Raw genomic sequence first — 27,490 nt, 5'->3', positions numbered from 1 at the left:
ACAGCCCACTTTGTAGACTACTGTTAACATCTGAGCACAATCAGGAACCATTGCCTCAAACCAGTCAGTCAAGCTCGGAGGCAGTATGTCTGTTTTAGAAGGCCTGGTCTTTGTCCAGACTCCTGGTTGTGTCCTCATATGGACAGTTCTACTGCTGCTACTCCTCTATTTCCTCTCCTCCAGCCAGGGTTTCCATGTCCACCACAAGGAGCCTCCAGGACCCAGAGGACTTCCTCTTCTTGGAAACCTGCTGCAGTTGGATCTGAACAGGCCACACAACACCCTGATAGAGGTTTGTACTGTTGGTGTTGAACAAAACAAGGCAGCCCTTTAAACTGAGAGGCTACGGTTTCTGAATGCACAGACTGGCTCTCTGGGCAGATTAACATGTATGCAGGCGTGTTATAGCATGTTATACAACACAAGTGAGCATGCTTATTGGGTGGCTGCGTGATGCACACACAGTAGGCTACTAGCATGGAACAGTGGGTCATCTCCCCTGGTCATTTATTGTGTTGAAAACTGCTATATTAGCTGAACAATTTCAAACATCTATAGACCGCACAGCGGTGGACATTTTGAGATTGATTAACCAGTAGGAAGAGTAATAATACATTTTTGTATTATGGATTTTTTATCGTATCGACAGGGATCCGCCATTACTTTTCATAGGGGGCCACTTTTATAATCCCCGTGGAAACAATGGGCCGCTTAATCTCCAGCCCATTCGGCCATCGAGCAACCGAACCGATCAGCTTTAAAAGTCACCCCTTGACAGTCTTCTGGTTTTGTGTAGGTTTTGTTTTAAAAAACGTTAATGCACTCAGGTGCATGCGCTCTCAGATTGTACAACGAAAAGTGATTTACACATTCAATGTATTACACTAATTGTATATTGGACATCTATGGAAGAGGATTAGTGCCATGTGATTATTTTTGGGGTTCTCACTTTAACCTAAGAATTCTGACATTAAAGTAAGAGTTTTGAGTTTAATGTCAGAATTCTGACTTTAATATCCGATTTCTGACTTTAAAATCTAAACAATAAAATAAATTACAAGTGATTATTTTTAGGAGTTCTGACTTCATAGTTAGTTTTGTGTTTAAAGTCAGAATTCTCACACGGCTAAATGGAAAGACATGTAAATAGAGTTTGTAAAATATCCTATCCAGAGCCTTATTGGAGATCAAGAAATATACAAAAGGATTAAAAATAATATAGATTCAATCACAACATTCACACTTGAACTATGGTTCAGAGTTATTAAAAAATATAGGATAAAGAAAGAAACAAAAGTTCTTAGATGGGTAGCATTTGACAGTAATTTTAAATCAGCTGAATATGATAAAGGATTCAAGCAGTGGGTAGACAAGGGAGTCACGGCATGGTGTACTCTAGAGAAGGATGGGGCACTGGAGAGTTTCCAAAACATGAAAGATATATATAGTTTGGATAAACGGGAATTCTACAGGTACCTACAACTAAGGGATTATTATAAAAAAGAAATCGAGATAGACCCCTCCACAGAAGTGAATGGTGTGATCCAAATTATAATGAATACATACAAAGGGAAGAAGATAAGAATCATATCTGCTTTATATAAAACATTGACAACAACTAAACATTCAACAAAATACATAAAGGAAAAATGGGAATCAGAGTTTAATACGTACATTTCGGATGATGATTGGCAAGACATGTGGAAAACACATCAAACAACCACTAATTCGCGGATATGGAGGGAGTTCTCTTGGAAAAATCGGGTTCGTTTTTTTATCACGCCCAAGGTCAAGAGCAAGTATAATAACACAAATGTAACATGTTGGAGAGAGTGTGGAGTAAAGGATGCTGCAGACCACTCACACATATTTTGGAAATGTCATAAAGTGTTTAAGTTTTGGGGAATTGTACAAGAAACTGTACAAAAGATACTAGGTTACAATATTCCAATGAGCAATATGATACTATACCTTTGTAATTTCAATTCTGCCGAAGAGAGTATAAGAGTGAGAGATAGATATTTGGTTAAAATACTACTGATAGCTAGTAAGAAGGCTATAACTAGGAAATGGGGTAAGGTGGAGCATCCTTGTAAGGAAGAATAGGCATAGTGGAGGAAATCTATGTCATGGAGAGACTGACACACCGCCTAAGACTACAACAAGCACAGCTCGAAGAAAAGTGGGAGAAATGGATCATATTCAGAACCAAAACCAGCGACGTGGAATATAGACAGGAACAAATTACTTAGACGAAGACACGAAGAGAAAATAAGAACTGCTAGAAATGTAACTCCCAAGCCAAACTTTCTGTTTGGTTTCAGTTTTTTTTTCCTGTTTTTTTTGTGTTTATTGTGTTATTTTTGACTGTGGACTGTCTATGTGAATTTTGCAATAAAAATGTAAGTGAAAAAAAAAAAAAGTCAGAATTCTCACTTCAGACTCAGAACTCAAAATATTCACATGTGCCCCTAATACTCTTCTGTAGATATCAGAAGTCTTCCTTAACAATGATAATCAAACAGAAAAATAACTATTAAGTTGAGTATGCATAAAAATGCAACAAATAAGTAAGCCTACACTTTGCAGAGTTCCAGATAGTTTAATATAAAAAAAAAAATTAACAGAAGGGAACTTGTTAATGCCAGAAATCAAACATTACAAAAATAGTCAAAATAGTAAACATATTTGAACACTTGTTCAGTTCAATAGTGTTGCTGATATTATTTGGCCCACGAGGGAGGGGGGCTTGAGTAGGGGGAAATGCTAGGTTAAATTTGTTTGAATTAATTTAATACATTTTATTTTCCATGTGGATTAATTATTGTGACTCTTATTGTGCTTAAAGCAATTATGTGACCGAACACTATTGATGTCTCTACTTTTCTGATCACCACAATATATATATATATATATGTATAATTTTTTTATTAAAATAAGGCGCACTTATGATATGTTCGAGATGCCTCCTACACCACCCGCACGAGTTGGAAAGTGGGATTTCTTGCGACATTTCACCAAGGCAAGTGGTCGTAATATATCCGGATTCTGAGAATCCAACAAGTTCAGTGAGGTTGACATTATGAATTGACAAACATAGATGGCTGGCCCATAATGAGATGTCTTAATGAGATGTCTTTTCATTTTATTTGTCGATGACCAACAAGTTGGTCATTTTAATGTCGATTTCAAATGCTCTTACACACTTGATTACATTGCTACTTTAATCCGTCACTAATTTATGCATTTCACTGTCTTGGTGTGCGTGCAATACAATGTAAAGTTCTTGGTTTGTTTTCAAGCTTGTTTGCCAAAGAGGCTAATTTAGCCAATAATAATAATGACTCAATGTTACTGTGTTGAAAAGATAGGAAATTATAGAATGATTTGAATCTTTTAGTTCTGACATTTTCATGCAGCTTTTGGTTCAGGTTCCATTATATGGTTGTGTTCATGGGTTGTTTACTATATTTTATTTTTACTTTCTATTTACTACAACTACAGTTCTCCAAGAAATATGGATCGGTGTTCACAGTTTATTTTGGACCTGAGAAAGCGGTTGTCCTGGCCGGGTACAAAACAGTCAAACAGGCTCTGGTGGACCATGCTGAAGAATTTGGAGGCAGATACGTTTCCCGTGTTGCTGATGACATAAACCAACAACATGGTAACACACAACACTGTAATTTAAATATACAGTAACCTTAAAACTTAATTTTAAAAAGGCCCTACTTCTTAAAAGGCTTATTATGAGTGATTATTTTAAGCAAACAGCAAATGCACTTAACTTTAATATTGAATGCAAAGAATAGTCGACTGTTCACTGTGTTTCACAGGAATTTTGTTTTCAAATGGAGATAATTGGAAAGAGATGAGGCGCTTTGCCCTCTCTAACCTCAGAGATTATGGGATGGGCAAGAAAACAGCAGAGGAGAAAATCCTAGAAGAATGCCAGTATTTGATAGAGGTGTTTGAGAAGCACAAAGGTAGGTATTATTAACTAAACGTATCATGCCCTTTTTACCTCACAATGTCCCTTTAAATTCTCATAATCTAACTTTACAGGTCAGCCATTTGACACAACGCAACCGATGAACCATGCTGCTTCCAATATAATCTCATTTATTGTGTATGGCAGCCGATTTGAATACAGTGACCCACAGTTTAAAGGAATGGTGAATAGAGCAAATGAGAATATACGCATTACTGGAACTGCACCAATACAGGTAAGCATTTAATAATGAACAAACAATCTGAAATTCAGTGAAGACTTCACTTGTCACAATTTCAGCAAGGCTGTAGTTTTTCATTTGTCTGTTCCCTGTTTTACCACACTAACACATGTCATTTCAGACTCTGCCAATCCCCCCTGCTCTGCATTACCTGCTGTTCCCATTCACCTGCCTGCCACCCTGATCTCTCCTAAATAACCAACCACCGTCACTTGTGCTCCCCCTATATCAGTCCTCTCCTCCCAAACATTCCCTGTCTAGTGTGTAAACCTAGCTCTCCTGCGTCTTCTGATCCTGATCCTGATCCTGAACCTGCCTGCCTGTGTATCGACCTGTCCCTTTGGACTTTGGACCTTCCTTTTGCCTGCTCCTACCGGATTGACCTGCCTGCTTGGACTTTGGACCTTCCCTGTTGCCTGCCCCTAGGAATAAACACTATTTCTTCACCTGAACTGTTTCCTGTGTCGTGCTATTGGGTTCTCGTCTGCCATTTGGTGAAACCTGACAGTACAATCTGGCCAAAAATGAACCCAGGCCGACATGGAGAAGGTGAATCAGGAAATAGCAGCTCAAGCTGCTGCTCTACACCAGCATGAGAAGCAATTCACCGCTATGGAGGTGGCTTTCCGGGAGGCTTCTGCACGCCACAACCAACATTTGGAGACTCTGAGCGGTCAGCTCCAGCAGCTCATGCAGGCCAGTCGACCGCCAGCGGTTTCGCCTCCCACTGCCCCGGGTCCGGAACCCCCGCCTAAATGCTCTGGAGCGCTTTTCTGGAGCTCCAGGTACCTGCCGCTCTTTCCTGACTTTGTGCAGGTTGACTTTTGAACTTCGGCCTCTCACATATCCCACTGAGAGGTAAAGAGTGGCTTTCATGATCACCCAGCTTACGGGGCCGGCTCGGGACTGGGGCACCGCCGAGTGGGAGAAGCAGTCGGTTTTCTGTTCTTCTGTGACGGCCTGAGGGTATTCGGAAGGTGTTCGACCATGCTACCCCTGGCCGAGAGGCTGCTCGTGGACTGTTAAACCTGGTTCAGGGGAGCCGGAGAGTGACTGATTATTCCATTGAGTTCCGGACACTTGCTGCAGAGAGTGACTGGAACGCTTCCCCTCTGACTGACGCTTTTTACAACAGCCTTTCTGATGATATCAAGGATGAACTGGCGGCTCGGGACCCTCCGACAGATTTAGATGCGCTCGTTGCCACGGCCATCCGCATCGATGGACGTCTCCAGGAAAGGGGATGAGAGAGAGCACTGACCAGTACTCCCCGGAGCTTTCCACGTCCTCCAGCGTCACCTCCCGTCGGTGCCCCTAGAGACCCGGTTGAGCCCATGCAACTTGGCCGGACCAGGCTGTCGGCTGCTGAACGACAGCGGCGCCAAAGGGAGAACTGCTGCATGTACTGCGGGCAGGGAGGTCATTACGTGTCTTCCTGTCCAGTAAAAGACAGGGCTCACCAGGAATCCAGAGGGCGCTGGTGAGCCGTATTCTGAAATCTGAAACGCTCTCTCGTGCACTACTTCACGCCCAGCTCAACTGTAATGGACAATCACACACCGTCTCTGTCCTCATTGACTCCGGGGCCGACACCAACCATTTGGATCGTGGTCTTGCCATGCAGCTGGGTGTTAACCAGGAACCCTTGGTCAAGCCTATCGAAGCTACTGCTCTGGATGGGCGCCTCCTCTGCACAGTTACCCACCGCACTGTTCCTCTTCGTCTGGGCATTTCAGGTAACCACACTGAGTCAATTACCTTTCACCTGATAGTTGCTCCTCAGCAGCCAGTCATCCTGGGGTTTCCCTGGTTAGTAAAACATAACCCACATATTGACTGGAGGACTGGTTCCATTCTACAATGGAGTGAACATTGCCATGCGGTCTGTCTGAAATCTGCTTTGTTACCTGCCTTCAACACCTCTTCCTCTAATGAGCTCTCAGATCTCTCAGGCGTACCATCCGAGTACTTGGACTTAAAGGAGGTGTTTAACAAGGTACGGGCCACCTCGCTTCCCCCACACCGCCCATATGATTGTGCCATTGACCTCTTCCCTGGCTCATCACCACCAAGGGGGAGACTCTTCTCTCTGTCAGCCCCTGAAACCAAGGTCATGGACGAATACATTAACAACTCACTGGCAGCAGGCATCATCCGTCCCTCTTTATCTCCTGCTGGAGCTGGATTTTTCTTTGTGGATAAGAAGGACAAATCCCTCCGACCCTGCATCGATTACCGCGGTCTGAATGATGTCACCATTAAGAACAGGTACCCCCTCCCACTCATCTCTTCTGCATTTGAACTGCTGCAAGGGTCTTCTGTGTTTACCAAGCTTGATCTCAGGAATGCCTATCACCTTGTTTGCATTCGGGAGGGGGATGAGTGGAAAACGGCGTTCAACACCCCTAGAGGCCACTATGAGTACCTGGTTATGCCTTTCGGACTTACTAATGCTCCAGCAATATTCCAAGCCTTAGTGAATGATGTGCTCCGGGATTTTCTCAATGTGTTTGTGTTCGTATATATTGATGATATCTTAATCTTCTCAAAGTCTGAACAGGAACATGTGCAGCATGTCCGTAGTGTTCTCCAGAGACTCCTTGAGAACCAACTGTTTGTGAAGGTGGAGAAGTCTGAGTTCCATGCCACTGAGGTGTCGTTCCTGGGATACATAATTTCAGTCGGACGTATTCACATGGATCCCGCCAAGGTTAAAGCAGTGGCGGATTGGCCGGTTCCCACCTCTCGGAAGAAGCTTCAACAGTTCCTGGGGTTTGCCAATTTCTACCGTAGGTTTATCCGCAACTATAGTTCTGTGGCAGCTCCCCTGACAGCCCTCACCTCCCAGAAGGTAGCCTTCCAATGGTCCCCTGCTGCAGAAGAAAGGTTCAGTGAGTTAAAGTCATGGTTCTCTTCTTCTCCCATTCTCATCCTTCCGGATCTAGACTGCCAGTTTGTTGTGGAAGTGGATGCGTCAGACTCCGGGGTGGGGGCAGTCCTCTCTCAGCGGTCAGCAGAGGACCAAAAGTTACATCCGTGTGCCTTTTTCTCCCGCAAATTGTCCCCAGCAGAAAGAAATTACGACGTCGGAAACCGGGAGTTATTGGCTGTCAAGCTGGCTCTCGAGGAGTGGAGGCACTGGTTGGAGGGGGCAAAACATCCGTTTGTTGTATGGACAGACCACAAGAACCTCGAGTACATCCGGTCGGCCAAACGGTTGAACTCCCGTCAGGCCAGATGGGCGTTGTTCTTTAATCGCTTTGACTTCACCCTGTCTTATCGCCCAGGTACAAGGAATGTCAAACCAGACTCCCTGTCCTGTCAGTTCCAGTCCGACAACAGTCGCACACAACATGAGAGGATCCTCTCCACTAAGGTGGTCATCGGCGCAGTTACCTGGGATATTGTGGACAAGGTAAAACGGTCTCACAGTTCACTTCTCGTTTTTGGACAGACTTTTGCCAACTGTTGGGGGCCACGGTCAGCCTTTCCTCTGGTTTCCATCCTCAATCCAACGGACAGACTGAACGGATGAACCAGGAGATGGAGACTGCCTTGCGTTGCATCGCGTCCCAGACACCATCCTCCTGGTCCAAACAGCTTTTGTGGGTGGAATATGCTCACAATACACTTCCAAGCTCTGCAACAGGGCTTTCTCCTTTCCAGTGCTCTCGGGGATATCAACCTCCACTGTTCCCTGAGCAGGAGCGAGAGGCCAGTGTCCCGTCTGTCCAGGCGTTCATCCAGCGCTGTCGGCGCACCTGGTTGCGGGCCCGTTCTGCTCTCCTGCGTTCGTCCAACCGGTACCAGAGAGATGCCAACCGCCGTCGGATCCCTGCACCATGCTACACTCCTGGTCAGAAGGTTTGGTTGTCCACACGTGACCTCCCACTCCGGGTGGAGTCTAGGAAGTTGGCCCAAAGGTTTGTGGGCCCGTTCTCCATCACTAAGGTCATCAACCCTGCTGCAGTCCGTCTCCGCCTTCCTCGCTCTATGAGGATTCATCCCACCTTCCGCGTCTCCAAGGTCAAACCTGTTAAGGAAAGCCGGCTCCAGCCCTCCTCCAGACCCCCACCACCCCCCCGGCTCATTGATGGGGGCCCTGCTTACTCTGTCCATCGCCTCATCAAGTCGAGACGGCGGGGGAGGGGTTTCCAATACCTCATCGATTGGGAGGGTTATGGCCCTGAGGAGTGCTCATGGGTCCCGGCTCGTAACATCTTGGACCCTGACCTCATCTCAGCTTTCCATAGGGACCATCCTGACCAGTCCGGTGGGACGTCAGGAGCCGTCCCTAGAGGGGAGGGTTCTGTCACAACTTCAGCAAGGCTGTAGTTTTTCATTTGTCTGTTCCCTGTTTTGCCACACTCACACATGTCATTTCAGACTCTGCCACTCCCCCCTGCTCTGCATTACCTGCTGTTCCCATTCACCTGTCTGCCGCCCTGATCTCTCCTAATTAACCAACCACCGTCACCTGTGCTCCCCCTATATCAGTCCTCTCCTCCCAAACATTCCCTGCCAGATTGTCTAGTGTGTAAACCTAGCTCTCCCGCATCTTCTGATCCTGATCCTGAACCTGCCTGCCTCTGTATCGACCTGCCCTTTTGGACTTTGGACCTTCCTTTTGCCTGCTCCTACCGGATTGACCTGCCTGCTTGGACTTTGGACCTTCCCTGTTGCCTGCCCCTAGGAATAAACACTATCTTCACCTGAACTGTTTCCCGTGTCGTGCTATTGGGTTCTCGTCCTGACATCACCTGACATCACTGACAAAACCTACATTGGCCATTTGGATCGTGATGTTTAATGTTGATGCATGTTGTTCATGTGATAAATGTGTTTATTGTTCACTTTGTCAGTGAAACATTTTCTTTTTGTTATTTTTCAACTTGTGTTGACAGATCTACAACATATTTCCCTGGATGGGAAAATGGATCAAGACTCTTAAACTCCTGAAGAACAATGTTGAAGTTCAGGCCAATAATTTCAGGGACTTAATCGATCAACTGAAAACCTCCTTGAACCCAGAGATGTGCAGATGTCTCATCGACTCATTTCTGATCCGTAAACAGAAGGATGAGGTAAAAAAAAGTCTCGCTCATGTAAAAATAAAACAATCCTATGTTATTTTGAGCCACAATGGGACACATGAGAGTTTCATTAGGTGTTTGTTTTCTACTTGAAAACAGGACTCCTGTGTAAAAGACTCTCTCTACCATGAGGAGAATCTGTTAAAAGTAGTGGGCAACCTTTTTGCTGCTGGAACGGACACCACAGGAACCACCCTGAGATGGGCTCTGCTTCTCATGGCCAAGTATCCACAAATTCAATGTAAGAAAGACATTCATCCCTGTACAGAGGTGTGCCCTATGGGAGAATGTGTCACATGTTGCGTTACTCTGATTTTGTAGGTCTATCCAATCGCATCCAGCGGTATTTAGGTCTGTGCACGTTGATATCGCCCCTTCAAAATTTAAAATGATTTAATTTAAAATTAAATCAGTTTGTGGTCCAACCACATGGTGTGTTTGGGTCATTTCAGTTGGTTAACTCAGGGCGCATTCACAGTGCAGTTGATACTTTGTAACGGTTTTTGGTTTGGTTAGCGCTAACACTGACTTTTCCTGGCATGGTCCGCCAGTTAATACTGACAAGGTAATATACCGGCTTGATTTCGCACCCCAATTTACCCTCTCGAACCCTACAGATATTGGGGGTTTCATTTTCATGTAAATGTGAATAGACGGTTGCCGGTTCCAGGGGCGGGACTCGGTTAGAGGACGAAAAAGGTGTGACCCACAGACAGGAGTTTTTTGTTTAAAAGCAGTAGACAGCTAAGAGAGAGCAGAGGGGTGTTCCACGAACGGAGGTTAAACAAACACTGAGTTAACGCTGAACTCTAGGTTGATTGACCCTGTGCCGACCAACCCAGAGTTTTCGGTTCCACAGCAGCGGTTATGCATTAGTTCAATCAACTCGGGGTTGGTTAACACAGGGTTGTGCGCGTCCACGCCAAACTTAAAAAGACGTGATGTATGGATCATGGAAACCCTGATCGATATGGCGAAACGGGCCGCTTATTTCAATGAAATGGAACTCCAGGTTCTCCTGGAGAGCTATGACGAGCAGAAGGACATTATCACAAGAAAAGGGAACGCTAAAACCTCTGGAACCCGGAGAACCAAAGCCTGGCAGCGGATCGCTGACCGCGTAAATGCGTTAGTTACGCGTCAAAAGCATGATCCTTAATATTTGAGCCATGAATATATAAATATCCCAGTTAAGCATTCTTAAAGATCCTACCACATAAGCCCTTTCTACTAAAACAATATGTACTCCGATTGCTTCCAAGCGGTCAGAGGATCAAGTATAAAAATGAAGTATAAAAAACATACAAACTGGTAAGCTTTTCCCAACATCGTATTGGTATAAATTTAAATAAGCCATTTTTTTAAGCCAATCGTGAAAAGGCCGACAGTCGGCAGACTGGATCTGGCCCTCAAATTGTCTTGACCCCGGTGGAGGAGCTGTTAATAAACATAAATTCAGGGCGCCATGGCATGGAGGGGGTACCTGGAGGTAGGCCTAATACCACCTCAGAGAGTCATGGGCCATACCCCACACTTGTTGAATGTAGGTTTTTGTGTTTTCTTGTATTTTAGATTTTTTTTGCCTTCGAAGTAACACATGCAAACCGTGTGCTTGCCACAGCGCATACTATTCCAAATGTTTCTTTTTTTGGTAACTGGGTAGAAAACCTAAAAGTGACAATTCATCAACTTCACAGATCAAGATGGATCAGTGCTTGTAATGAAGCCGCCGGCTACGATCGAACATTCTCCATTGGATGCAAGTCCGTTAGGACTATTTTATACTTTATGTTGTAAATGCCTCTCGGCATAGTACTCAGACAATATTGCTCTTTGTATGATAGGAGGCCGATACAAATCTTGTATAGGTCATCTGAAACGACTGTGATGTGCTCAGCATCTCCAGCATTATAGCCTAGATAAAACTACCATTTGAAAAAAACGGAGGGCTACGCAAATAGTCTGGAGTGAACTGAGGCCAGGTCCTCGATTGGTAGTGTTGGCTATGTAAGGCTATTTAAATATATTAAAGATTTGCGCGAGAATCTATGTCTCCACTCCAGCAAAAAGTCATCCAATATGCCAAGATGTCGAGCCGTGGTCTTATCAATCGCTCCCGGTGGATTGCACGTATAATTTGCGCTCTGATATCAGCAGTTCTCTTATCAAAAGGGCATGCCATTGTGAACATTCGAAATCTGCAGTGAACGGCGGTTGAAATACCCAAAACCGGGTTATGTTTCAAACTTAACCTGCGCAAAACCTGGTCCGACCAGGTTTGATTCAGAGCATATGTCGCTATAGCAACTAACATACCGTGATCCTTTTGGAACGGAAAACCTAGGGTTACAGCAAACCCTGGGTTAACTTACCCGGTTATGTGATAAAACCGGCTTTGTGGAACACCCCACAGGTTAACTGGTCATCAAGACAACAGACAACATCACCACGAGTATTTGAAACTTGAAAGATGTTGAAATCTGCGAGCTGCTCACCATCATGGAATTCATGTAGCCTACGAGAAAGCAGAGGCAATTTCCTAACAAGGCTTTTGTCGGGATAAAAAACATGTGGTCAGCAAAATAAAGAATATGTTGGTGTTTTTGCACTTGCAAATAGTAGCTTATACTGAGATGTCATCTACTCATTCTTGCATGTGAGCTGCTTGAATAGAAAATACAAAAAAACATTCGGAGTATGCAGATTATTCTAAAGAGTTCTACTCTCCGTGCGTAGCCCTGCCTACTCCAATTAACCAAGAAAGCCGGTTCTGTGACGAAGGTGGATTATACCCCCTCGGTTTGACACAGGCAAGACAGTGAAATTGCAGGGTGTGCCAAGCAGCGACAGTACAGGCGTGGCAGGGTAAAAATGCCTTATGAGTAATATTTTGCCCACATGTTGGACATGCCTCGTAAACCAACAAAACAAAGTGGGAAATCCCCCAGCTTTCTTGCAGCATTTCACAGAGGCATGCCCCCTTTTGGTCGGTCCCACTCGGGATTCTGAGAGTCTAGCGAGTTTCAGTGAGGTTAACTGTGCGGTACGACAAAGAAATTGTATTTGTACCACGTTGGTCCTTTTTATGTTGATTTCAAATGCTCTAACACATTTGAATACATTGCTCCTTTAATCAGGTCACCAATTTATGCATCGCACGGTCTTGCTGTGAGTGCAATACAATGTAAAGTTGTGTTGTTTGTTTTTGAGCTGGTTTGCTAAAGAGGCTAGTAGCTAGCATTAACAATGACTAGCCAATGACTCACAACGACAAATGGGAACGCTGTAAGTGCTACAAGCCAGGAAATTACATCACAAGAGCAACTCATGCGGGTGGTGTACGAGGCATCTCAAACACACCATAAGGGCCCTTTTCCAAGGGGAATTCCATGTGTCATTTATAACATCTCCTTAGTCTCATGACAGGAGCTCCTTATCTCATGTCTAGATCAGAGCTTGTTGTAGAGTAACCGGTGAAGCGGTTATCTCTCTATATTCAATGAAATCATTCTATTTCTCAGGTCAAATATATGTTAAGGTTAACTCATTATTGTCAGAATTGAAGCTAAGGTGGACAAGAGTTTGTTTGGTCCACAACAGCATTTGATTGAGCCTTCAAATCCATCCCAAACAAGCCATAATATTAGGGGGAAAGCTCCAGGGTTAGATTAAAATGAAGCAAACAGCTCAGGTGTGGCAGCACCTTAAAGGTCAATGTGCACCAGATACGGTACGGCTCTGCTACGGAGGTCGTGCGTGTGCTGAAATAGACTTGTGAATTCAGATTAAAAGTCATTAGTTGAAAAGTGAAACTCTTTCAATAATCAGATTTTCATAGTTACATTCTATATAATAATATTAGTTATAACTAATAGCTTTTGAAGACTGAGCATCAAAATGATGTATGGTTTCCTTTGTGCACATCCCCTAGCTCAGGTCCAGGAGGAGCTGAGAAGGGAGACAGGGAGTCGTCAGGTCAGGGTAGAGGACAGGAAGAAGCTGCCCTACACTGATGCCGTCATCCATGAGACCCAGAGACTGGCTAACATTCTCCCTGTGGCCCTTCCTCATGTCACAACTCAAGATGTCACCTTGCAGGGATTCTTCATCAGAAAGGTCAGACTAAACTCAATAAATTGGGCTTGACCATTCTATTTTTGCAGAAAAAAGGCGGAGATGAATATTAATCTTATAGGTTGTATCAGCGATGTTGAGTGACGTCACTTCTGTTGGTATTTGAAGCAAGATCCCAAACAAAAAGAGCCAGATCGCCCCTCCCTACCGTGTTAAGTGCATCCAGTAAAAACTATAGTTATGATACCATACTTCTAGCTCTATGATTGTAGGCGTAGCCGTCTAGGCTTCGCCTTCTGGGCTTGTCCCATGCGTGTGATCGCGCCCACTGAAAAATTCCAACTATGCACCAATCAACGTGGGCACCGCCCACATTTCCCACGGCACCGTGTATATAAAGCGGCGCAAACCTCCGCCCATCCTCTACGCTATTCTTTCAGCATTTTCAGCAACCCCAAACTAGACGGCTACGCCTACAATCATAGAACTAGAGTTATAATATCATAACTATCGTTCTATTTCATGTAGGCTACGCCGTCTAGGCTTCGCCTTATGGGCTAAGGTGAAGCTGCGAGCGGAGCCCAATCAATGTACTCCTGCTGGACCCCAGTCAAGAAAACTTAAGTCACCAGGGCACATAAGACTCAAAAAAGCAGAGGATGTGCAAAACAAAACAGCTTAATAAAAAACGAATTCCTCCTAGATCAAGCAAGGCGATGATCAAGAGAAAAAAGTGAGTCTGCAAAGACTCACTTTTTTCCAATTCGTCCTTCATGGAATCCATGAAAAGTGAAGGGAAAAAACCAGAGTAATACAATTTCCATTAGGTCCGCTACCACCGGGGCGGAGCTACGGAGTTCGACTCTCCAATAAGGAGCTTCTCTCGTCCGTTTCTTATTTAAAAAACGGCGGGAGTGCCACAGGGAGTGCCAGCGGCCACGCCCCGTGTCAAGTGAGCTTTAACGCCCAATGGTGGCGCTAAGCCTTGCCAAACGTAGGCTAAGCAAACTCCCTCAAATATCCAGCGAAAAAAAACGCTGTTTAGAGAGAGCGCGGCCCCTGCTAGCGTCGCTATAACACACAAACAACTGTTGTGGGGATCGGAACGTGGCCGAGCGTTTCACGTACATAGCCAGCGCCCGCACAGGGCACAGGAGATGCAACTTCGCCTCTGCCTCACTAGAATGAGGCGGGGGGGAAAAGCCTTAAGCACAATATCTCTCGACCAGAAAGAACTATTAATGTTCTTAGGGAGGAACGCAGGATTAGGTCTGAGCAGCGCAAAGGAGCTGTCCTCTTTAAGCAACAAGCAGCTCGGGCTGACAGACCGAGCGGTCAGCTCACAGGCCCGCTTGGCAGAAACCAAAGCCAATAATAGCGCAGTTTTAAAGGACAGGGCATCCAAAGGGGCTTGACACGGAGGATCGAACGGGTCCCTGGACAACCCACGCAAAACGGTGGGGAGATCACAGCGTGGTGTAAGCACACGCGAAACAGGCCTAACCCGTCTAGCCTCACGCAAGAACCTCTTGACCAGTGGATGGCTGAAGATCGGTCCAACATCACAGCCCGCATGGCCAGCCGAAACAGCTGCCGCATAGACCTTGATAGTGGAAAAAGCCAAACCCTTCTCCAATAAGTGCTGTAGAAACGCAAGCACGAGCACCCTGGATAGTGTTGATACGCTCCAGGCAAACCTTTGTCCTGCAGGATCAACCTCTCAGGAGCCAGACCAACAACCGTCCCGATACATCGGGCGGGTGGTGCACCGTCCCATGGGCCTGTGAAAGCCCGGATCCCGTAGCCTGGTTTCCACCAACCCCATAAAGGGTGGGGGACGGCGCTTGAACTGTATGGGATGACCCCATCTCAACGGGTTGTCCAACCACGATGGTAGAACGCTCCACTCTAGCCAACACGCATAGCGGTCGGAGAGAGGGCGAGCTGACAGCTGAGGAACGCTGTCCAGGAATAACCCGTATTGCTCGGCCCCTACCGCCTCCACACAGTGTGTGGACCAAGGGGGGCATCCCATGAAAGGGAGGAGGCTCAGCGAGCGTGGTAGACGTCACAGAACTAGTCGCTGTACAAACAGCGAGCTGTCTAGACGCCGCGCTCGTGTCCGCTGAACAGGTAACAAGCCGTCTAGCCGTAGCACTCATGACCGTGCGTTGTCCGCTGGCTGTAACCACAGTGCGCAGACCCGTCTTCTCACTTTCCACAGACTTTAGAAGGGAGGTAGCGGGGATAATGTGGGAAACTAGGAAATTAGTATAAGCGTCCGTATCCACGGGCTCGTTTAATGAGTCTCCAAGCTCAAAGGGACGCCGCTTCTTAGAAGCAGGTGAACCAGAGGTAATGTAAACACGCCGTGCGGCCGCCACCCTACAGCCATCTGGCTGAGGGGGGGAAAGAGGTAATCTAAAGGAATATTGCCCTTTAGGGAGTATGTACTGCCGTTCGGTCGAACAGTCTTTCTTTTCTTTATTGTTTGCATAAGAAAAAGTGGGAGCAAGTTTGCGGAACTTCTGGCCCCGCGGTGCTGCTCTCCCAGGCTGGTGGTGGCGGCTGCTGCGCCATCCTTCAGGCAGCTGAAGGATGGCGCTGGAGAAGCGGGAAACCGTCAGCCATCTCGCGGCCTCCTCCGGGCCATAAGCCTCCCTGCCAGCCGATAAGGAGACCAGGGCAGAGGAGAATAGGGCGAAGTTGTTGCCCGCTGCCGCAGACTGCGAGGCACAGACTGCGAGGCACAGACGAACACCCTGTCCGTCAGGCCGGCAATCTGCTTCTGGAGGCGGTCGGGGGGCAGCGGCTTCTCGTTAGGACGCCATCCGGCGCCCGGACAGAGAACCGCTGCCGGGGAAGGCTCCAGGCGAGGGGGACCTCGCCTGAGTATCAGCCCACTCTTCCAGGTTGGTGAAGTCAGTGAAGGCCCTCACCGGGGCCATCAGAGTAGAGGGGTCCCCACCCTCAGCGGTGAAAAGGTGCTGACCCGGTGGGAACAGGGGGCACTGGGTAGCCCGCCGGGAGGAAAACAGGGTGCGAAAACACTCACCCTGCATGTCATCCGACATGGGGGCGAGTGGCGGGGCTGAAATAGGGCTGCCCTTGATGGCCGCCGCCTCACCCATGATCTCGCCGAAGAGATTGGCCATCCGGTGCGGTCTCTCCCTCGGGGACGATAGTGGATTCGGTGGAAGCCCCGGAGCGGGAGAACTCGGAGGCAGAACCAGGAAAGACGTCGTCCAAGGAGGAGACGAGGTCAACCTCGAAGTACTCCTCGGCGTCTTGGGCGTCCGGAACTCCGGCCCCGAAGATGTCAATGGCCTCAGCGAGATCCACCGACGGGGAGAAAAAGAGGTGCCTGGAGAGGAGCCCCTCTTCAGGCAGCGCGCGGCAGGCAGCACAGGAGGCGGGGGCAGCCAAGGCAGCTGCAGCGTGTTCAGCGCCGAGGCACCTGAAACACGCCCGGTGCCCGTCACCCGGCGCCAGGGAAGCGGGACAGGAGGCGCACTGAGGCCCTGAAAAGGGCCCGCCAGCTCTTACAGGAGCGCTCTCAAGTGGCCCTGAGAGCACTCCTGTAAGAGCTGGTTGATCCGTGGCCCGCCCACGCCGCTGCCACCGGTAATCTTATTGTTAGAAGTCATATCTTTGTTTTCGTTGATCAGTACAAATCGCTGAAAGAAAAGGGAGGATGGGCGGCGGTTTGTGCCGCATTATATACACGTGCCGTTGGAAACGGGGGCGGTGCCCATGTTGATTGGTGTATAGTTGGAATTTTTCAGTGCGCGTGAGCACGCTCACGGGACAAGCCCATAAGGCGAACCCTAGACGGCGTAGCCTACATGAAATAGAACGGTCATGAACGCAGCGCAAAACCCCACAACACCAACCCCTTGTCTGTGATTGGTTGGAATACTATTTATTTTAGTTTTGAGTGGTTGGTAGTACCATTTGTTTTTGTGTACGATCTCGGAGCATAGGAAGAGATGCGTTTTTTTAACGCCCTGCTAATGGGGCTGGCAGCTAGTGGATCGTGAGGAAAGATCAGATGAATGAGATCATTTATGTTTCGGCCTAGAATCGCTGATACAACCTTTAACACAAGATGCATTCAGAGCTTATTTTACCTGAGTAACTATTAAAACGAGAAATATGTGGCTTCTTCAAAAAAATAAATTGAAGTATATATATATTCAATTATATATATATAATTGAAGTTACTGGAACCCGTGTTATCTAAAATTCGGGTGAAGGATAATTGATATGGCTATATAAGCAGGGAAATATCCTGAAAACGAGAGACTACTCCTTGACTTGGTTGGACGCAAAAACAAACGGACCGTGATCAAGCGAAAGTTAAAGAAACTCCCTTTCAGGTAGTTTCTCCTCGGCTCAGGGTTGAAAAATGAAGCCCAAAGAAATGAATGCCGGAGGTTGTCATCAATAACAAATACAGAGTTGTTATTGTTACATGAGAATAAATCCTGTATACTAAACTTAAGTTGAATGAAAAGGTATTTATCAATTTAAAACGTTTTAAATTAGTTTATATTTGAAGCTAGTCTGGACTAACTCTACGCAGACTTTAAGCTGATGTCCAGCGCTGCCTCATGACCGGCTGTCTCTGTGTTGCCAGGGGACCACTGTGTATCCACTACTGACATCTGTCCTTCATGATGACTGTGAATGGGAAACCCCAAGCACATTCAACCCTGCACACTTCCTAGACAAGCAGGGGAGATTTGTGAAGAGAGACGCATTCATGCCTTTTTCTGCAGGTAGGATTTACCCATTTATATTCACAATACAGTACAACTCTTCTTTTCAAATGAATTGGATGAATACAAAAATTAACAAAAATTAAAGTGTTGCACTTGTATTGTCTCCAAGGTCGCCGGGCGTGTCTGGGTGAGGGTCTGGCCAGGATGGAGCTCTTCCTCTTCTTCACCTCCCTCCTTCAACGCTTCAGATTCACTCCTCCACCCGGGGTGACGGAGGAGGAGCTGGATCTGACCCCAGCAGTTGGTTTCACCCTCAATCCTTCACCCCATCAGTTGTGTGCTGTCAGCATTGTCTGAAGAACAGCTACTATGCATAAAAAATGCACATGTATTTGAAGAGAAGAATTATAGAGCAAACATGGGTAGATGAACCGTATATCAGGTTGATAATAAACTTTACTTTACCATCAGTGGATATGTTATTGTGAAGTGCGTCGTACGAGCATCGTACAGTTTTCACACCGTTTCCCGAAAGCATCGTTGGTAACGAACGTCGTGAAAACGCTCGTAGTTAACAAGTGCTCCAGGGTACTCGTAGGACGCTAAGAGCATTGTTAGCCTTTTATAGAGCGAACTCATTATTGCATGCGGGTGTCTTCATTCATAAAAAATGAAAACATTCGGGAGTATGCAATAATACAAATTATTCTAAAGAGGTCAGAGACTCCGTGCACAGCCCCGCCTTCCCCAGTGAACCAAGAAACCTTGACGAACGGGGGATTTGACCCCCTCGGTTTTACACAGGAAACTTGAGTTAGGAAGGTGAAATCGCCGGGCGTGCCAAGCTGCGACCGAACCGGCTCGGCAGTGTACCAAGACCTATAGCCAGGGTTCGAGTTAGGTGGGAGCCAGTGGGAGCTGAGCTCCGAGAGAGGTCTGGCTCCCATGAAAGCAGCAAACTCAAATAGGCTATCTGTGGGGGTCTCTGAAAATACAGCAGCATAATATTGCAATTACAAAGAAAGATATTTTCCCTTCCACATGCAGAGTTATATTGACGTTAAGTGGGATAATAGAACGCCGGTCATTATCGGGAAAATAAGCCCAGACAGGGCGAACCGGACACCGACGCGAAACGGAGGTGCTTCGACCTGAAGGGGCTTATTTTCGATAATGAGCGGCTACTTGCCAAACGAAAAAATAACTTCACAAGGTGTTTTTTTTACAATTTATTTGTTACCAACTTACCACACTTAGTGTTGATCAGCAGAGAAATAGTTAGCCAAAGACGTTGACGTCGCTTAGCAACCAAAGAAGCTGGCGTTGTTGTGAATGGCCCATGCAAGTGAACGGAGTGTTCCACGGCATTGAGAAGATCTGTGTCATAATAGCACATATTTACGTCCTATATCCCCCCCCCCCCCCCCCCCCGTCAAAATTCAGCGCAAGGCCGGTCTCCCCCCACCGTCAACAACTAGACCCCCACAGAGAATCATAACTCGAACCCTGCCTATAGCCTACTTCATCCTGCCCAACAATATGGGCAGGATCTAGACCAAGCTCTCCTGATCGGGTCAGCAATAGCCACGTTTTAATGATGAATGGAACGTTGCATTTTTAATATCTACAAATATTCTATACAGAGCCAATCAATGCAACCTTATGCGGAATCAGATAAAGTCGGCTCTCTTGCTGCGCAAAATATGTGTTTAAAAAATCAGCACATTAAGATAAATGTAGTTGTCACACAAGCTATTCTGGATTTTTGTAATATGGAATTATTTGAGGGGGGAAATGACGTGAATAAATGTATGCACAGTGCGTTCAGGATTAGGACTGATACATATGTCGGCCTAGGCCTAATCAATTGTGTTTTAATATCTTTAGCATGCATATTATTGCAATCTATTCTTTTCGTAGGCTACTCTGCGGTTGGCCTTGATGGGGAGATATTTTAACCCTTTTTAACCCCATTTCGCTGCGACATTCCTGCATCTCCCCCTGCTTCATAACCCGTTTCAGCACCATGTCAGTGGACGGGTACAATCCTACGAACGTCGTGAGTGCAGCGAATGCGCGTTCATGTTAAGAGGAGTTTCGGGAAACGCTCCAAAGAAATTAACGATGGTTCGAAAGATCCATCGTGAGAATGATCGTACGAGGGAAGATCCATCGTTATCGGGAAACTGGGCCCTGCGCCATTGAGCAGTTTACATAGGAATGAATGGGCACCATTTTGGAATCCATTGTCCATTTTATAATATGTCCATGATTGAGACCCTTGAGAGTAGAGACTAGTAATAGAGTGTTCAGTAGATTATACAGATACATAGATATTATATATAGTTAGTATATGCTACACGTCAACCTCCTAAGATTGCGCAATTTGATTGGTTCGCTATCTCGGGATATTGGTCAATATCCCATGATTGACATCTCAAAATTGATATTGTTTTCATCGCAGAATGTCAGCTGATAACAACAAATAAACCTTCAGTCTTTGGGGCTATTCCCCACTATTCACTTTGCCTTCGGCGAATAATTGTTGACTAATGCCGCTTTTCCACTGCATGGTACCAGCTCGACACGACTCGACTCAGCTCGCCTTTTTTGCGTTTCCACCGCGAAAACATGGTATCTGGTACCTGAAGTGGCTGCTTTTTCTAGTACCGCCTCGCTCTAGGTTCCAAGCGGCTGAGCCGATGCTAAAAGGTGACGTCGGCAGACGGCCGGCCACTGATTGGCCAGAGAGTGTGACGAAGTCACGAGAGCGACATGGCAACCATGCTGGTAACAGCCATAGCAGCGCCGCAGCCAACATATTCCACTTCTTCAACATGCCAGCTAATAATACGAACACGAATACCATCGCATCGATGTTCTCCATTGTTGTTATGTGGGTTCTGTCCATGTGTGGGTTACGTAGGTGTTGTTTGCGTCGCATACAAAAATACGTCACGGCCCTTTCGCGCAGCCGACCCCGCCCACGTCCCGGAGGTACTATTTGCGGTGGAAAAGGACCCGCGCTGCTACCGTGTCGAGTCGTGTCGAGTCGTGTCGTGTCGAGTCGAGCTACATGTGCGGTGGAAAAGCGGCATAATAGCCTAGATAGATAAATAGCCTAGTCAAGTCTTTATTAATACCAAACTACATGTCGGGAATTCATTTAGACCACACAGAACAAGGGAGACAACAAGTCTGACTGGACATACACAAAATACATCACATTAAAACCAGACCCGTGCGTTGTTAGATAGACAGATAGAAAGATAATTAAATATGTTCTATTATTTGCCTTGCGGAACCAGCCAATTTCATTTCATTTATTTAAAGGACAGTGCACATTGATAAACATTTCTGTAAATGCGCCAGTGTTAGCCAGCAGGCTAATTTTCAACTGTAGTCCTTTGGCAAGATGTTACACTAGGCACATGGTGGCTGAAAATAAAATAACATATTAAATCACACAGCAATTGATATACAGCAATAAAACATAATGCCATAGGACTGGCTCCATTAAAACATTAAAACATAAGACATATAACCATACAGCCATACAACCCTTAAGGGATCAATAAAGTAACCAACTATCCATCTAACTACAGGCGAGCTAAAGTATATAGGCAGACAAACATTAATGTATTATGAGAGGCGCTCACATTTTTGTATGGTCAAAAGCCAGCCCTTAAGATGGTGTGTGAATGTATGGTGTGAGGTGGAGTTTCTAATGTCCACTGGCAATTGGTTCCATAGTTTAGAGGCTCTCACAGAAAAGCATAATTGGCCGAAGGAACTGGAAGAGGGACTACACAGTCCCCTCTTAAAGGTCCCATGACATGCTATTTTATGTATTCTTTAATATAGGTATTAGTGGGCAACTAACACAGTATTCAAAGACGTTCCTGAAATTCAGCCGTGGTGCAGAGTTACAGCCACTCCGAGCCAGTCGCACATTGAGCTTCCCCCAAATGCGCTGTTTCGGTGGGCGTGTCAAGGAGGAGGGTGGGGGTGTGGCCCTGAGCAGCTTGCAGCCAGGGACGGTACCATGCGCTCTGTTTACAGTGGATGTATCGCAATGGCGAGGCGCACACAGCCTTTAGCCGTGTTCTGTAAATATTCTAGAACACACGGGAGTCCTGGAGCTCTATATCTAAATATTATCATATAGCCTACACAGATATCTATATCATATAATACATATTATCACGGCCAAAAGCTGTGTGAGCCGATATTCCGACGTTCCTGGTTCTTCAACGTCCACATCAACGTGAATACACACACTGTAACGCAAGTGTTTCTTGTCGGTTCTTTGACGTGTCTTGTATTTCCACAACGAGACTGTCGTGGGGGTTATCTGAGCCATGGTTGAGAAGGAATTGGGGGAAAGGAACTTTGGTTTGACTCGCTGAAGTAGGCTACATGAACTGCGACATGCCGCGAGGCACCATCGCCCGGCAGCAGGCAGCCGGCAGCAGGCAGCGCGCAGTTCAGTCGACTTCAGGTTGATGTGAAAGTGGAAGAACCAGAGACGTCGCAGAACCCGTCAAAGTCGTTTATGATACATAATATCGTCTGGAGGCGCACACAATGTTATATGATATAGATATCTATGTATTATATGATATTATTTAGATATAGAGCTCCAGGACTGTAACGCAAGTGTTGTACACTTCCTTGTTATTTGGATAACCGTTCTGCTGTTGGTGTGATGGCGCATAACGCGTCGGACTCTCGTCTCTGGTATTTCTACAACGAGACTCGTATTGGGGGTTATCTCAGCCAAAGTTGAGAATGAATTGGGGGGAAGGAACGTTGGCTTTGACTCCCTCAAGAACATGAACCACGACATGGAGGAGAAAGGGATTGTTGGCGGCGAATGTCTCCCGCTTGAGCCCCGCTGAGGGACCACCGCCGGAGGCGGAGGTGCCTAAGCGCTGCCCGGCAAAGATCCCTTTCTCCTCCTTGTCGTGGTTCATGTTCTTGACTTGAGGGAGTCGAAGCCAAAGTTCTTTCCCCCCCAATTCCTTCTCAACCTTGGCTGAGATAACCCCCAATACGAGTCTCGTTGTAGAAATACCAGAGACGAGAGTCCGACGCGTTATGCGCCAAATAACAAGGAAGTGTACAACACTTGCGTTACAGTCCTGGAGCTCTATATCTAAATAATATCATATAATACATAGATATCTATATCATATAATATATTGTGTGCGCCTCCAGACGATATTATGAATCACAAACGACTTTGTCGGGTTCTGCGACGTCTCTGGTTCTTCCACTTTCACATCAACCTGAAGTCGACTGAACCGCGCGCTGCCTGCTGCCAGCTGCCCGCTGCCGGGCGATGGTGCCTCGCGGCAACCGGCGGCATGTCGCAGTTCATGTACTTCAGCGAGTCAAACCAAAGTTCCTTTCCCCCAATTCCTTCTCAAACATGGCTCAGATAACCCCCACGACAGTCTCGTTGTGGAAATACAAGACACGTCAAAGAACCGACAAGAAACACTTGCGTTACAGTGTGTATTCACACACACACATGTGGCGCTCGCACGGTCGAGTCTCATTGGCGGGCCAACGTCTCTGGGCGGGCCAGGCAGTGTAAGGGGAGGAGCCGAGATTCCTCATGACGTCATGAGCACAGACATTCCAAATCAGCGCGCTTGAGCCTCCGTTTTTTCAAAGGCGAGCAGAACAGCTAGTGCTCGTTTTACACCAAACGCAAGTTTTAGCCACTGGGGGACCATAGGCAGGCTAGGGGAACTCATATTTATGTTAGAAAACCTCACAAAGTGAGATTTTCATGTCATGGGACCTTTAAGGCAGACCTTGTGGTTCTGCTGCTAGATTACTTCTGCTGTATGAAAGTGCAGAGTGGTGGAGGAGCCTTCCCATTAATGATCTTAAAGATTAGGCATGCATCACTGTGTTTTAAAATATTTTCCCAACTGAGTAAGTTATATTTGTTAAGAATGTTACAGTGGTGGTAAAGTTTGGGGTTTTTTTCCAAGACTTTAAGTGCTTGTTTGTGAAGTGATAAAATAGGCCTTAATGTTGTGCTACATGCCTGGGTCCAGCTTGTCATACAATATGTTAGGTGAGGGATTATCATAGTATTCATGTATAGCTTTGCTACAGGTGTTGTTATACAGTTCCTTATATATCTAAAATTTGCTAGGTTATATTTGGTTATTTGCACTACCTTTCTCACTTGATGTTTAAATGAAAGAGTAGAGTCAAGAATAATGCCTAGATATTTAAACTGTGTAACTGTTTGAATGACCTCCCAAGACACACAAACATTGGGTTCACAGTGAGATACAGTTTTGCTTTTGCTAAAAAGCATACAGACTGTCTTGTTAACATTGAGATTCAGCTGTGAGCAAGTAAGCCATTGACGTACATGTACCATTGTGTCGCTGAGCTTGGCAGCAGCTTGGGCTTCAGTTTTTGCATGAACATATATGACTGTATCATCAGCATATATTTGAATCTCACATCCAGTGCACACTGATGGCAGGTCATTTATGTAGATGCTGAACAGAGTAGGGCCCAGGACAGATCCCTGGGGTACACCCAGTTCGTTCCTCAGGGGTGGTGATGTCTCACCACTAACTCTCACACACTGAACTCTATTTGACAGGTAAGATCTCATCCAGTCAGTAAAACTGGTTGAGAAATTAAAATAGGACATTTTGTGGATGAGTATTTCATGGTTGACAGTGTCAAAAGCTTTTTTCAAATCTAAGAAAATTGCTCCAACTATACCTCCTTTGTCCAATTTAGACTTGATGTTTTCCACAAAGAAACAATTAGCTGTCTCAGTGGAGTGATTGGCTCTAAAGCCAAATTGCATGGGGTGCAGTTTAAAAGGACTACTGTTAAGATGCTCAGTCAATAGGCTACTTGCACAAGCACTTCCTGATTCGCCGTAATACAGCTCATCAGCTTCCGGTTCCAAGATGGCAACGTTCTACACCCAGTGTTTACAGGAGCTGCCGACAATAAATATCACAAATGTGCATAGTCTATGTCGGGAAACAAAAACTCCGACAAGCAAATTGGAGAAGGGGTTTAGGCTGTATGCTTCGACCTACATTCACAGCTACGAAGGTAAGAAAACGACGTCTAACAGACGCTAGCTACTGTCAAAGTCTAATCTGTCAGTTAACTGTCACTGTCGAACGTGTATTACGATGCAGGAACAGCAAACGCCAACAAGATTTCTTAACAAGTGTTTTATATCAGCCTTGATGTTTGCCTGTTGTGTTGAGTAATAATAGTTTAAGTACAGCCACGGTTTTGTGTATATAAAAGTAACATTACTTAGCTACCTAACGTTTCTTTCCATGTAGTAACATGTTATAGATGTGATGATGGGAGTAACCCAGTACAATTGAAGCTTAATGAATTTGTATGTGTTAATTCATTCAGTGTCCAATAAAGACAAGCTGACAGTGCAGGTCAGCGTGAGAGCCTTGTGCTACAGGTCGATGGGGAAGAGCGAGGCACCACAGTTTGAGTCTAGGCAGGAAGCTGTGTTCATCCCTGTTCAGTGGTGTTTGTTCGGTTAAGCAGTAGCTAAGTGTAGTCCTCAAGGGCCACCAACTTGAATGTTTTTCATGTCTCCCTGTTTTTCACACACAATTTAATATAGTCAAGTGAGTACTGAGTAATGAGTACAAGGCTACAACTTTTCAATAAACAAGATATTTATTGTCGTTTGCACAGCAGAAGTACAGGTACATTGGAATAATTGTGATTCTTGGAGTCTGCTTTAAAAAAAAACACATCTTTATTTTAAGAGGGAGAGAATATAACAGTAAGCATTCAGGTGGTAGGCTTTTTCTAGCACAGTTGAAGTACTTACCTTCATAAGAAACAAGTTGTTTTTTACACCCATGATGCTGAGGTTATATTTCTAATGATTTACCTTTTTCTCTTAGATCAAGTTTTGTGATTCATCAGCCAAGGGATAAAAAAATAAAGAGTTAATCTATGGGCTGGAGCAGCTGTCTCTGAGAGGAAAAGAAAAAAAGTATAGCTCAAAAACAACAAATACAAATGCAATGGCATCACATATAATTACATCTGTAACTACTTATAAAGTACTGTTGATGCACGTGCAGGTGCGACCACTTCTTTTTTCTGGGCAGCTGATTTGGCTCTGGAAACACGGACCATCTTGTAGAGAAGGCTCAATCAAAGACCAAAAAGCTATCAGATGGTTGTAGCTGGCAAATCTATTCACAAAAGACATCGCATAAAAATTGTCAATTAGAAGTGTACATCAAAAGTATACATTGTTACCAAAATAATGTCAACAGTAACTACTAAGATTAAGATTTTATCGTTTATATAATATATATATGTATATATTATGTAGCAGGGTGACCTGTATTTCTCCCATATATCTGTTTCAGCCTCAGTCACCTCCCTTTTACCTGTATTGTGACTTGTGCAACTACGCAACGGTTGCTCTACCGGAGGGCGTCGTAACTAATCCCTGGCACTCAGCTGACAGGTTTGTTTAGTTTCCTCTTTGGGTGCAGTTCAATAACTGCACCAACTTCCTGTAAGACAACCTGATGTGTGTGGATATCCAATGCCCTAATGTGTTCTCTGTGCTCTCTTTTTAGAGTAGTGTTCTTGTCTGGGCCGTATCTTTGGGAGGCGCGGTTTGGTGGTTTGACGTGTACTTGCATGTAGATAAGTAGGGTGCTACCTGCTCAATTCATACATTTAAAATTTTTACAATTGTTTATTGATAGTATTTTGTTCTAGGACCAGCATTGGTGGAGTTGGAGACGGTCACATTCTGGCGCTGGCGCTTCAGTGCTCCTATTTTCATCTCATAGAATAATAACATGACTTTTTTCAACCATTTAAAAATAAACTTTTGTAGACTTGAACTGGAAACACGTCTCTGTAAGTCTTTACACAAATCTGTATTATAAATGTTGTTTGTTTTTGTACTATTGGTGTGGTCACATTCATATATATAAATTCTGATAAGACATGGACATCCCCAACTCCAATTACACCATCTCTCAACATGCCACTACTTGATTAATAGGACATGTGTCCTATTAATCATTCACAGACCTATTAAGAAATAATTTGGTACAGTACTATAAATTAATCTGTAAGGTAAAGCTATTTTCTGACCAACAATGTCCCTGACTGACACATATCCCTGTCACGTAGGGACTAGGCTAATAACAGACTAATACAAAAAATGTGACTGTGAAAAAGTGACTTCCCTTGCGTAAATTCGGATGTCTGCGTCGGAGCCAGCAAACCGCTGCAGTCCAAACTCTCGCTGGAGACGTAACTCCTGTAGCTCCTTTCTCAGCTCCTGTACTTCATT

General features: G+C 45.5%; 1 protein-coding gene and 1 long non-coding RNA gene across 2 annotated transcripts; both read left to right on the top strand.

The window, feature by feature from the left end:
* Positions 1 to 18,593, top strand: LOC115546764 (cytochrome P450 2K1-like). Its single transcript, XM_030360516.1, has 9 exons — positions 1 to 292; positions 3,505 to 3,667; positions 3,837 to 3,986; positions 4,066 to 4,226; positions 9,137 to 9,316; positions 9,425 to 9,566; positions 13,257 to 13,441; positions 18,039 to 18,180; positions 18,293 to 18,593. The coding sequence occupies exons 1-9, from the start codon at positions 86 to 88 to the stop codon at positions 18,478 to 18,480; spliced, it is 1,518 nt and encodes a 505-aa protein (XP_030216376.1). The 5' UTR covers positions 1 to 85; the 3' UTR covers positions 18,481 to 18,593.
* A 6,176-nt stretch (positions 18,594 to 24,769) lies between these two features.
* LOC115546776 (uncharacterized) lies at positions 24,770 to 27,039 on the top strand. Its single transcript, XR_003977265.1, has 2 exons — positions 24,770 to 26,644; positions 26,760 to 27,039. It is a non-coding gene; the product is annotated as an uncharacterized LOC115546776 (long non-coding RNA).
* The last annotated feature ends 451 nt before the right edge of the window (positions 27,040 to 27,490 follow it).

The sequence above is a fragment of the Gadus morhua genome, chromosome 7, assembly GCF_902167405.1.
Source record: "Gadus morhua chromosome 7, gadMor3.0, whole genome shotgun sequence".
In the NCBI taxonomy this organism is placed as follows: domain Eukaryota; kingdom Metazoa; phylum Chordata; class Actinopteri; order Gadiformes; family Gadidae; genus Gadus; species Gadus morhua.
This window is presented reverse-complemented; position numbering and strand designations above follow the sequence as displayed.